Source organism: Oncorhynchus clarkii, chromosome 12 (genome assembly GCF_045791955.1).
Source record: "Oncorhynchus clarkii lewisi isolate Uvic-CL-2024 chromosome 12, UVic_Ocla_1.0, whole genome shotgun sequence".
In the NCBI taxonomy this organism is placed as follows: domain Eukaryota; kingdom Metazoa; phylum Chordata; class Actinopteri; order Salmoniformes; family Salmonidae; genus Oncorhynchus; species Oncorhynchus clarkii.
This window is the reverse complement of record NC_092158.1, coordinates 57,245,819-57,258,166: the sequence shown is the minus strand read 5'-3', so window position 1 is coordinate 57,258,166 and position 12,348 is coordinate 57,245,819. Positions and strand designations below refer to the sequence as shown.

The window sequence follows — 12,348 nt, the reverse complement described above, 5'->3', positions numbered from 1 at the left end:
CATTTATGCATGTTTGGGATGCTCTGGATCGACATGTACAACAGTGTGTTCCAGTTCCCGTCAATATCCAGCAAATTCGCACAGCCATTGAAGAGGAGTGGGACAATTCCACAGGCCACAATCAACAGCCTGATCAACTGTATGCGAAGGAGATGTGTCACGAATGCATGAGGCAGGCAAATGGAGGTCACACCAGATAGACTGGTTTTCTGACCCACACCCCTACCTTTTTATAAGGTGTCTGTGACCAACAGATGCATATTTGTATTCCCATTAGGCCCTAATTGACAGATTGTTGCATGTTGCGTTTATATTTTGGTTCGGTATAATAGCATATACTGTAGCATAGTATGCCTATAATATGTTACACAAAAAACACCTCAGTCATTTCTTATCTGAACCTGAATAGACAAAAAAAATATCAACTGCACGCGCCACTTGTTGTTTGAGGATATTAAAAATATAATATTTTCTTCATGCTTTATGTGGTCATAGGCAGATGTTGCAATTGGAGGATGCATTTTATGCAGAGGCCTATTCTACAATGATATTCAATAGGCTACATCTGTCAGTACAAACTTTGATTGAGAAATTATGACATCATTAAAAAAAAATTGCACTATACCACTGCCCAATGTTTGCATAGAAGGTGATATAGTATACTGTATCGTGTACATTATCCCAAAGAAAGGTAGACAAGGAAAGCTTTATAATAAATGCCCCTGAAAGAGTCATGGTGAATGCATGCAATATGTGATGAAAATGTGTAAAAGAACCAGACAATCAATATTGTCCTTCATGTTTCCAAGGAATCTCCATATGTGATGCTAAAGAAGAACCACGAGCAGCTGGTGGGGAACGATAAGTATGAGGGCTATTGTGTGGAGCTGGCCGCCGAGATCGCCAAGCATGTGGGCTACACCTATAAGCTAGAGGTCGTGAGCGATGGCAAGTACGGAGCCAGAGACGCTGAGTCCAAGATGTGGAACGGGATGGTGGGCGAGCTGGTTTATGGGGTTAGTAACCATCTCATGAACATACCAGGCACCTCGCTAGGCTCTAAGAGGACAAATGTGTTTATCATACACTCTCCGACAACACAGCAGTCCATGGAACTCATCCAATGGCAAGGACAATAATAGCTTTTTAAGTTGACACAGCCTGACTAATTTTTAATGTAACCGCTCATTCGGTTTATAAAGTTGGCAGTAACTAAAATAGAATGCTGCAAATGTGGTACAATGTTTGCAACAGTACACACGATTGTACCATCCCTATTCCCAAACTGGTTATAGTCCGGTACCCCTTCAAACATTCAACCTCCAGCTGCGTACCCCCTCTAGCACCAGGGTCAGCACACTCTCAAATTTTGTTTTTTGCCATCATTATAAGCCTGCCACACACACAGAACTGCTTGTTGCAATTTCAATGAGGCTCTCTTGTTCAGATATCGGTAAGTGGACTAGAGGCAGGGCATGAAAGGAATAAGGAATCCAGTTGTTTGTGTCATCCGTTTCAGGAAAGTACCTGAGTAATTGCGCACCCAACTCGCTCAGTTGCTTCGCTATAACACATTTGACATTGTCCGTAAGCTTGAGTTCATTTTCACACAAAAAAAATCATACAATGATGAAAAGACCTGTGTGTTGTCCTTGTTAATGCAGACAGAGAAGAGCCCCAACTTCTTAATCATAGCCTCAATTTTGTCCCGCACATTGAATATAGATACAGAGAGTCCCTGTAATCCAAGATTCGTATCATTCAGGCGAGAAAAAACATCACACAGTTGGCCAGTTGTGAGAAACTCGTCATCATGCAAGCGGTCTGACAAGTGAAAATTATGGTCAGTAAAGAAAACTTTAAGCTCGTCTCTCAATTTAAAAAAAAGTGTCAATACTTTGCCCCTTGATAACCAGCGCACTTCTGTATGTTGTAAAAGCGTTACATGGTCGCTGCCCATATCATTGCATAATGCAGAAAATACACGAGAGTTCAGGGGCCTTGCTTTAACAAAGTTAACGATTTTCACTGTAGTGTCCAAAACATATTTCAAGCTGCCAGGCATTCCCTTGGCAGCAAGAGCCTCTTCGTGGATGCTGCAGTGTACCCAAGTGGCGTCGGGAACAACTACTTGCATGCGCGTTACCACTCCACTATGTCTCCCTGTCATGGCTTTTGCGCCATCAGTACAGATACCAACATGAGCCGCAGCTACGTTTGGCTACATATGGACCGCGAGAGAGTAACGGTTAATGTGATTGATGTTCATTATTTGACTAAGCTACCTGTATTTGACATTGTGTTGTTATTTCGCTGAAAACTAGATGGTTTAATTTGATTTTTGGCAGTGAAACAAGGCTACTCAGGTGAGGGAAAAAAACTAATCCAAATGTATAGCCCCGCTAGAAAATATAAATGGACTGTTTGAAAATGTGAAGAAAAAATGTGAATCACATTTTTATTTGGCGTACCTCCAACGACATTGCGTGTACCACACTTTATATAATGTTTACATACCCTACATTACTCATCTCATATGTATATACAGTACTCCATACCATCTACTGCATCTTACCTATGCCGTTCGACCATCTCTCTGTCACGACTTCCGCCGGAGTCGGTCCCTCTTCTTGTTCAAGTGGCGTTCAGCGGTCAACGCCACTGGCCTTCTAGCCATCGCCGATACACTTTTCATTTTCCATTTGTTTTGTCTTTGTTTTCTACACACCTGGTTTCAATTTCCCATTACATGTTCATTATTTAACCCTCTGGTTTCCCCCATGTTTGTGTGCGTGTTTGTTATATTGTTCAGGCTGTATCTGACGGCTGGTATTTTGTTACCGGGCTTTGTTATTACGCCCGTTTATTTCCTGGTACCGGTATTTTTCCAGCACCGTAGTATTGTGTTTATACTGGTGTTATCTTGTAATAAATACCTTGTCCACGCATATCAGCTCTCCTGCGCCTGACTCCTTTCACCAGTTACCGACAGCCTTGACACACTCATTCATATATTTTTATGAACATATTCTTATTCATTCCTTTACACTTGTGTGTATAAGGTAGTTGTTGTGAAATTGTTAGGTTAGATTACTTGTTAGATATTACTGCATGGTTGGAACTAGAAGCACAAGCATTTCCTTACACCCGGATTAACATCTGCTAACCATGTGTATGTGACAAATAAAATTTGATTTGATTTGGGCATACCTCAGTTTGGGAATACCTGCATCACAACCTTCACTATTGCTCTTCCCCAGTGATATGCTTCAATATTCAACCAGACACTACTTTAAACCTATTTTTAACCTAACAAATGTCTACAAAAGACAATGATCTCATTAGTGGATGTTTGTCACATACTAAATACACAAAACAAATTCAATGTGGCTTTTCAGATAAACAATGTTCTGTTCTCTGGAACACGTACAGATCTACATTGTACGTTATGTTGCTGCTGTAGCCAAAGGACATACTGTGTTGCAGTTTATTTCTTTCCAATACTAAGTAGGGTTAACATAAACATCTTTGAGAAGAATAACAATGTGTCGGAGAAGTGTGTCACAGCTTGGCTTCAGCCAGGACACAATGTGTCCCTATGAGCTCTAAGATATGTTCTGACAAAGGTATACTGTACCTCTCACTTTACATGTCCAGCAGCTCCCTCAATGTCAAAACATAACTACACAATGCAGATGGGCCCAGACAGGCTGTCAATGTTGAAGTGGTAAGGTACCAAATAGTCGAAAGCTGTTGCCCGTTACCCCCCAAAAAGTTGAGTAACAGGCAACAGAATGAGCACAATACAGTAGCTGGATGTGTATTCCAGGAAGTCTGTTATTGAAAATGTCCCTTACCAAACTGTCACTTCCCATATCTTCAATTTTTCATGGGAATCATGTCAAACCCTATTTCTCTGCCCTCAGGAACTTGAGATGAAAGATACGCTCTAACAGTTTGGTCTAGGGTAATGTAGAATATGTTCTGTCCATACAATGACAGAGGTGCTGGGTGGACTCAACCAAATCAAGTCTCGCTTGGAGGGTTTTTGTTTTTTCTCTCAGAGTAGTAAGCCTAATATTTCTTGAAAGCGATTCATTATTATTCAGCTTGAAAAGACTGAGTGTTTATGTAAGCTGGAGCTCTCTAGAGAGAGATATCTCAGAAAGTCCTCTCTTATGAAAAGAGAGTTTACCATTACTGTTGTGTATGCTAATCACTGCCCATGGGAATAGTTATTTACATTCCTTCACCTCACCTTAAGGAAATAGTTTTGTCATCTCCACTTGAAGACTTTATGGGTGGAAGGACGAGTACAGAGATGGGATTTCTGAGTGTAGGGATACTGTTGGTGAATTGATTTGAATTGATGGATACATAGATAAACACGTAATTATCTCCTTGCCTCCTAGAAAGCGGATGTGGCAGTAGCCCCGTTGACCATCACCCTGGTAAGAGAGGAGGTGATCGACTTCTCCAAGCCCTTCATGTCCCTGGGCATTTCCATCATGATCAAGAAGCCTACCAAGTCCAAACCTGGAGTCTTTTCCTTCCTGGATCCTCTGGCCTACGAGATCTGGATGTGCATTGTGTTTGCTTACATCGGCGTGAGCGTGGTTCTCTTCCTGGTCAGTCGGTTCAGCCCGTACGAGTGGCAGGGGGACGACTCCGATGGGGAGGAGGGTCAAGAGCAGCCGCAGAGACAGCAGCACAACCAGCCATCGTCCTCCAGTCCCAGGAGAGAGCCAGGTCAGTCCCAGTCCCAACAGGGCCAAAACCAGGGCCAAGGACAGGGACAGGGCCAGGGGCAGAACGAGGGGCACACCAATGAGTTTGGGATATTCAACAGCTTGTGGTTCTCTCTGGGCGCCTTCATGCAGCAGGGCTGTGACATCTCGCCAAGGTAGGTGATCTGTTTTCTACCCCTGCTGTTAACTGTAGTGTTTCTATTAACAACGTTAACGTCCTTCCTCATTCATCAGTATTACTATGTGTCATCATCAGCAGACATCATCTTGAATTGTGTTTTTTTTTATTATTGTTGTATTTGAGTAATAGGGTATTTGTTAACGGTGAGATCCTCCATACAATGTCTTACAACAAAATAAATGATTATGATTAATAGTAGGTAATGAAAATACAATTAACCCAGGTAATGCGTGAAAACATTTGAACTGATAAAGGCAGGTGACCATTGTCAATCTACTGCAACTGCACTCTGCTAAAGATAAATCCTCCAGTGTGATGAAATGCATTGTCCCCTCCATACCCACGTCCACATGGTGATGAACTAGGTCAAGAACAAAAGTAGTTACCCCACAGTAAACAAAAATAATTACCCCACAGTAAAGACAGCGGAGATGAGACATCAGCAGACAGGATACAAAGGCATCCTGCAGAACAGGACAGAAGCAGAGCAGAGTGACAGACTGACTGGCAGACACTATGGCTGGACTGGGCCTTGAGGAGGTTTTGTTCTATTGACAACCATCGGCAGTAGTAATGAGGTCCAGGCCAGACCCAGGCCAGGGGTACCCTAGCCCAGGTCAAGCCCCAGGGCCCAGTGCATAGAGTCCAGTGCACAGAGTCCAGTCCGGGCCAGGAGGCTGCTTTTGGAGGGGCTTGTTGTGCTCTTAGCAGGGCAGACAGGGACATCAACAGACACTTCTCAGAGAGGAGATCCAAAGGTTTCCTTAAGATAGTGTTCTTTTTGGGGACACAAAAGAGGGTTTCTTTTTCATGCTGATTCTCTGTAAGTAGATATGTCAATTTCAAAAGAAGAATTGGAGTAACTAGATATATTTGGTTATGGTGCTTACCAGATGCATTCCTTCCAGTGAGTTAACAATAAAGCAACCCTTTTTTGACATTGTGCCACCTGTGTATCTCACAGAAAGGAAATGACAGACACATATTGGATTGCAATTGCTTTGGTCGTATGTATGTGTCTCCTTACGTACTGCTCTCTTGGCATAGGGCAGGAGTTCCATTCTCATTATCACAATTCCCTGCCCTGCGCCTTTGTTTTCAACTGACCATACTGTCCTGCGTCCCTGCCTGCCTGCCTGCAGGTAAAGACACTCTGATCCTCGCCTGGCATCCTTTGTTCTTTCATATTCCACTGTCACCTCAGCTCAGTTAACATTTGTGTATTATATGTTTATCCTCTCATGAAGTCATATGGGGATTCTTTACAAGATCAATAGTGCAGGTCGGTTTGGTGAAGTTCCTGCTGATGGCTCACTGCCTCCCCCTCCTCTGGGCGCTTGGCTTGTGCTAACTGCTGGCTCCTCAGCCACCGTCTGACATTTAGGTAGGACATGTGTATCCTTTTACTTTGGGGGAACTAATGGGCTCAAATTAGATTACATTTGCAGGAAGCTGCCTGTGACAGATGTTGTTTTCCCTGTCATAGATGCGTCCGTTTAGCTCTGCCAGAATGGTTAAGCTTCAGGAGAAGAACCTCCCAAGCACTCCGTCTTAGTTTGTACTGTACATGTTTATTTTCCTCTCCCCTATTCCTCTGTCCCTTTATACTCTCCGACCAGGCATGGTGGTGTACTGCAGATGGGTGATTGCTCTAAATTAAATCTTTACAAATGCATTGATCTTCTCTTATCTGCTATTTTGCCCAACATTTAAGTGCATTCTCCTCAGTTGACTTGCTTGGGAGCGCTCTCCCGCTCTCTCTTTCTCTGTCTGTCTATCGGGTTTCATAGTCTAAGCCTCTGGGCGGACGGGTGATTTGACTTTGTCTCCTAGGCTGTCAGAGGAGAGGAGGTCTGCCTGACACAGTGGTGATTCACCTCCCTGCTACCTCAGGGGGTCAGACAGTGATGAAAGAATTCAGTGGGATGAGGAGCTCTTTACCCATGGAGCCAGAGCACAGATAAGCTACATTCATGTCTATCACACATAGTGGGTCTCTTAATCAGTAACACATCACAATGGAGGTACTACTTATATAAGAACACATCTCCCATTAGTTTGAAGACTCTTATGCTTCGCTCTTTCTCATTCTGAGATTGTTTACGGCAAGAATCTGCACTGAGTATACCAAACATTAGGAACACCTTCCTAGTATTGAGTTGGACCCCCCCCCCCCCCCCCCCCCCCCCCACCCCCATTGCCCTAAGAACAGCCTCAGTTTGTTGGGGCATGTACTCTACAAGATGTTGAAGGAATTCCACAGGGATGTTGGCCCACAGTTGTGTCCAGTTGGCTGGATGTCCTTTGGGTGGTGGACCATTTTTGATACACATGGGAAACCTTTGAGCGTGAAAAACCCAGCAGCATTGCAGTTCTTGATACAAACCTGCGTGCCTGACACCTACTACCATACCCTGTTCAAAGGCATTTCAATCTTTTGGCTTGCCCACTTGCCCTCTGAATGGCACACAAACAATCCATGTGTTAATTGTCTCAAGGCTTTAACCTATCTCCTCCTCTTCATTTACACTGATTGAAGTGAATTTAACAGGTGACATCAATAAGGGATCATAGCTTTCACCTGAATTGACCTGGTCAGTCTGTCATGGAAAAAGCAGGTGTTCTAAGTGTTTTGTATACACATGTAGGTTATTCAGTATTGCATACATTTCACGGTGTGCAATGTGAGGCTGAGCGAGTATGTACACTACAGTGATGGTACTGTATCTCTGAGGGGGTCTAATTTGCTGCTGAGATGTGGGGGATTGTGAAAGGTCACCTGAAGATCAGTAAAAATAGAAAGGTCAACTAGCTACCCATGCTGGGGAGTTCAGTGAGAAGGCCTGCAGTGCAACAACTCAAATGTTATATATAGACAACAGCTCTGAGGGAGCAGTTTAAAGACTGGTCGGCCAGCTGCGTTTGGCAGGATGTTATTTGTCAGAGAATGCGGTAACTAGCAGACCTGCCATGTTGTGCATAATGATGATAATCTCCAAACAGCCAGATCGAAACGTGACTTTGAAGAACAACATCTTTACAAGAGCAATGGGAGACGGAATGAGCAGCTTTGTGGGCAAACCCCAGCTATTTATTCATGGTAAAAATGTGTTTGTTCTCTGTAAATGTCAGCACTGCCACTTGGAGAGGGCGCGTCACATTGCAACCCACAGGAGCCGCTTAACGCCTAGTTTAACTTCTGAGGTAAATGTCTGTGTGTGACGTCTTAATGCATGCTGATTACAGATTACTGATTCGTTTAACAGACATAAAGCTGCATTAATCCATCCATCATTAATTTATTAATTCAGCATGTACACTGAGTATATAAAACATTAACAACACCTGCTCTTTCCATGACATACTGACCAGGTGAATCCAGGTGAAAACTATGATCCCTTATGATGTCACTTGTTTTAATCCACTTCAATCAGTGTAGATGAATGGGAGGACACAGGTTAAAATCTTGTTAATCTACCCATCGTGTCCGATTTCAAAAAGGCTTTACAGCGAAAGCACACCATATGATTATGTTAGGTCAGAGCCTAGTCACAAAAAAACATACAGCCATTTTCCAGACAAAGAGAGGAGTCACAAAAAGCATAAAAAGCTAACCTTTGATGATCTTCATCAGATGGCACTCATAGGACTTCATGTTACACAATACATGTATGTTTTGTTCAATAAAGTTCATATTTATATCCAAAAGTCTCAGTTTACATTGGCGCTTTATGTTCAGTAATGTTGTGCCTCGAAAACATCCGGCGAATTTGCAGAGCCACATCAATTTACAGAAATACTTATCATAAACTTTGATAAAAGATACAAGTGTTATGCACAGAATGAAAGATATACTTCTCCTTAACCTCTAGTAGAACCCCATCCCGTGAACGGGACCGTTGTCATCATCTGACACTAATTAGCATAACGCAACGGACATAAATATTACTAGAAAATATTCCTATTCGTGAAAATCACAAATGAAATATATTGAGACACAGCTTAGCCTTTTGTTAATCACCCTGTCATTTTGTCCAGCTAGCAGCAGGTAACTTGGTCACCGAAATCAGAAAAACAATCAAATTAAATCGTTTACCTTTGATGAGCTTCGGATGTTTTCACTCACGAGACTCCCAGTTAGATAGCAAATGTTCCTTTTTTCCAAAAATATTATTTTTGTAGGCGAAATAGCTCCGTTTGTTCTTCACGTTTGGCTGAGAAATCGCCCGGAAATTGCAGTCTCGAAAACAGCAAAAAATATTCCAAATTAGCTCCATAATATCGACAGAAACATGGCAAAGTTGTTTATAATCAATCCTCAAGGTGTTTTTCAAATATCTATTCGATAATATATCCATCGGGACAATTCGTTTTTCAGTAGGACCGATTGGAGTAATGGCTACCTCTGTATTTTACGCAAGAATCTCTCTGGGAGCATCAGGTGACCACTTGCGTAATGTAGCCGCCTACGGGTATTCTTCAACATAAATGCGTAAAACTACGTCACAATGCTGTAGACACCTTCGAGGAATACGGAGAAAGAGTAATCTGGTTGATAGCCCATTCACTGCTCAATAGGGACACATTGGAATGCAGCGCTTTCAAAACATGAGGCACTTCCGGATTGGATTTTTCTCAGGCTTTCGCCTGCAACGTCAGTTCTGTTATACTCACAGACAATATTTTTACAGTTTTGGAAACTTTAGAGTGTTTTCTATCCTAAGCTGTTAATTATATGCATATTCTAGCATCTTGTCCTGACGAAATATCCCGTTTACTACGGGAACGTTATTTTTCCAAAAATGAAAAGGTTAATGCAACCGCTGTGTCAGATTTCAAAAAAGCTTTACGAAAAAAGCACACCATGCAATAATCTGAGTATGGCGCTCAGACACAAAAACAAGCCATGACAAACATTTATTGTGGAACTGGGATTCCTGGGAGTGCATTCTGATGAAGATCATCAAAGGTAAGTTAATATTTATAATGCTATTTCTGACTTCTGTTGACTCCACAACATGCCCGCCATGTTAACTCTGGGCACGCTTTTCATCCGAATGTGAAAATGTTGCCCCCTATCCCAAACAGATTTTATAGAAGGATTTTCACAACTTGAAAACAATTGATACATGGATTGTCTATGTGTGCCATTTAGAGGGTGAATTGGCAAGACAAAATATTTAAGCGCCTTTGAACAGGGTATGGTAGTAGTTGCCAGAACTGCAACGCTGCTGGCTTTTTCATGCTCAACAGTTTCTCTTGTGTATCAAGAATGGTCCACCACCCAAAGGACATCCAGCCAACTTGACACAACTGTGGGAAGCATTGGAGTCAACATGAGCCAGCATCCCTCTAGAATGCGTTCTACACTTTGTAGAATCCATACACCAAGGAATTGAGGCTATTCTGAGGGCAAAAGGGGGGTGCAACTCAATATTAGGAAGGTATTCCTTATGTTTGGTATACTCAATGTATACATTACAGCTAGATTTAGAGCAAACACTAACCTTTTTGTTCTCCCCTGTGTAAAGCTGATGGGATTCTCTCCCATTTGATGAGGCAATCTAATAGTTTGAGTTTTACTGAGGGATTGAGTGAGGCAGTGAAGAAATTACCGTGTTGATTATGAACACCTTCGCCAGCCCTCGCCCCTCTCACTCTGTCTCATACACTTCTCTTCTATTGCTGGAGGAATGTGTGCTGCACCTCTAACATTACTGTAACGTTTCATACCATATTCATGTAATTTACTGGACAAGTATTGCATACTTACCTATGTCATAAGAGGCTTCTGTAGATAGGTGAGTTGTGAAAGGGTTAAGATGGGTTTTAATATAATTAAATATAATCTGGCTTCTTCTGACAGCACATCTTTTGCCACTAGCCAGGGTGATATCAACTTACTGAAATAAACGTGTATGTGTGCGCACACCAGTAGCGGTCGGTGACATTTAAGATGAGAGGACACTTTTTTTTTTTTTTTTTTTCAATGAGCATGGCCTCATTTCTTTTACCACATATTGGATGACTGTCGTTCATATTCCATTCACCCAGTTCAATGTAACAGTGATAGGTTTAAGCTACAACATGATACTCAAGTTTTTCCTATACACATCATGAGGTTGCTACAACCTAGCCTATGAATGAAAGTTTATAACGTAGGTGCACACAAGTCAATAATTTTTTGGGAGGTGACACTTGGACAGTCACACATTCAATACCGCCTTGCACACTCTTGCCTGCATCTAGCTGATTTAGGGTGTAATTATTAGTCCAGCCGTTGCAAATGAGAATGTTCTATTAGACAAATTCAGTTATGTTTTTTATGTTTTTTATATCCCCGTTTTGTTCCATTTGCTTCCGTTTAATAAGCGTTTTTTTTCCAACAGAATCGGCGGAATGAATACACCCCTGATAACTTGTAAAAACAGTTCACTGTTTTAAAACCAAAAACGTACCTTGCCTGGGAAGAGTTCCAGTGTTGTGTTGGATAGTCATAGCCATCTAGCTAACATAGTATCCCTTGGTTTGAGCTGGGTGTGTGAGTAGGCTGAACTAGCTTGCTGAATTTGCTAGCTAAGAAAGCTCAATTGAAAAAAATATTTCTTTATCTCTCTCTTGCTTCTCCTTAATTTTGGAAGAAATTAATTTGTTAAACTGTTCAACTATTGTCTTTCTCTTCGAGTCAACTACTCACCACATATTATGCACTGCAGTGCTAGCTAGCTGTAGCTTATGCTTTCAGTACTAGATTCATTCTCTGATCCTTTGATTGGGTGGACACAATGTCAGTTCATGCTGCAAGAGCTCTGATAGGTTGGATGTCCTCTGGAAGAAGTCATAATTACTGTGTGAGTATATGGAAGGGGGTGAGAACCATGGGCCTCCTAGATTTTGTATTGGTCAATGTACCCAGAGGAGGACGGAAACTAGGTGTCTAAACCATGGTGCTTCCCTACAGAGTGCTGTTGAAGCTACTGTAGACCTTCATTGCAAAACAGTGTTTTAATCATTTATTTGGTGACATTAATATATTTAGTATAGTTTTATCTAAAAAGGATAACTTTTTTACATTTGTAAAATAAAAAAAATAAAAATGAAATTCACTGAAGAGGATGGTCCTCCCATTCCTCTTCTGAGGAGCCTCCGCTGGTGTACACAGTGGAGAAGGATCACTGTGTAATCATTGGCTAGTCCCCCTGTCCTCCTGTCTGTGTCTGCAGTGAGCCATGGTCTTGAAAGGGTCAGATCTCCAGGCCCCAGGCAGATGTGATCAGCGTGACCAGATGCCCAGACGCTCCTCTTCCTCCCCCAGGCACAGCCTGTCATTTCAGCTCTGCAGTTACACACACACCCCAACACCCAGCCATCCCATAGCTACAAACCTTTACACACTCACACATTCTCCTCCTTTTACAG

At 42.2% G+C, this 12,348-nt stretch overlaps 1 protein-coding gene across 2 annotated transcripts in view; it reads left to right on the top strand.

The window, feature by feature from the left end:
• LOC139420853 (glutamate receptor 1-like) overlaps nt 1-12,348 on the top strand; it is a 79,369-nt gene that overhangs the window by 53,052 nt on the left and 13,969 nt on the right. For both annotated transcript variants that reach the window (XM_071171214.1, XM_071171212.1), the window contains exons 10-11: nt 810-1,016; nt 4,413-4,903. In XM_071171214.1, coding sequence (XP_071027315.1) covers nt 810-1,016; nt 4,413-4,903 — 698 coding nt within the window. The remainder of the gene's footprint in view (nt 1-809; nt 1,017-4,412; nt 4,904-12,348) is intronic.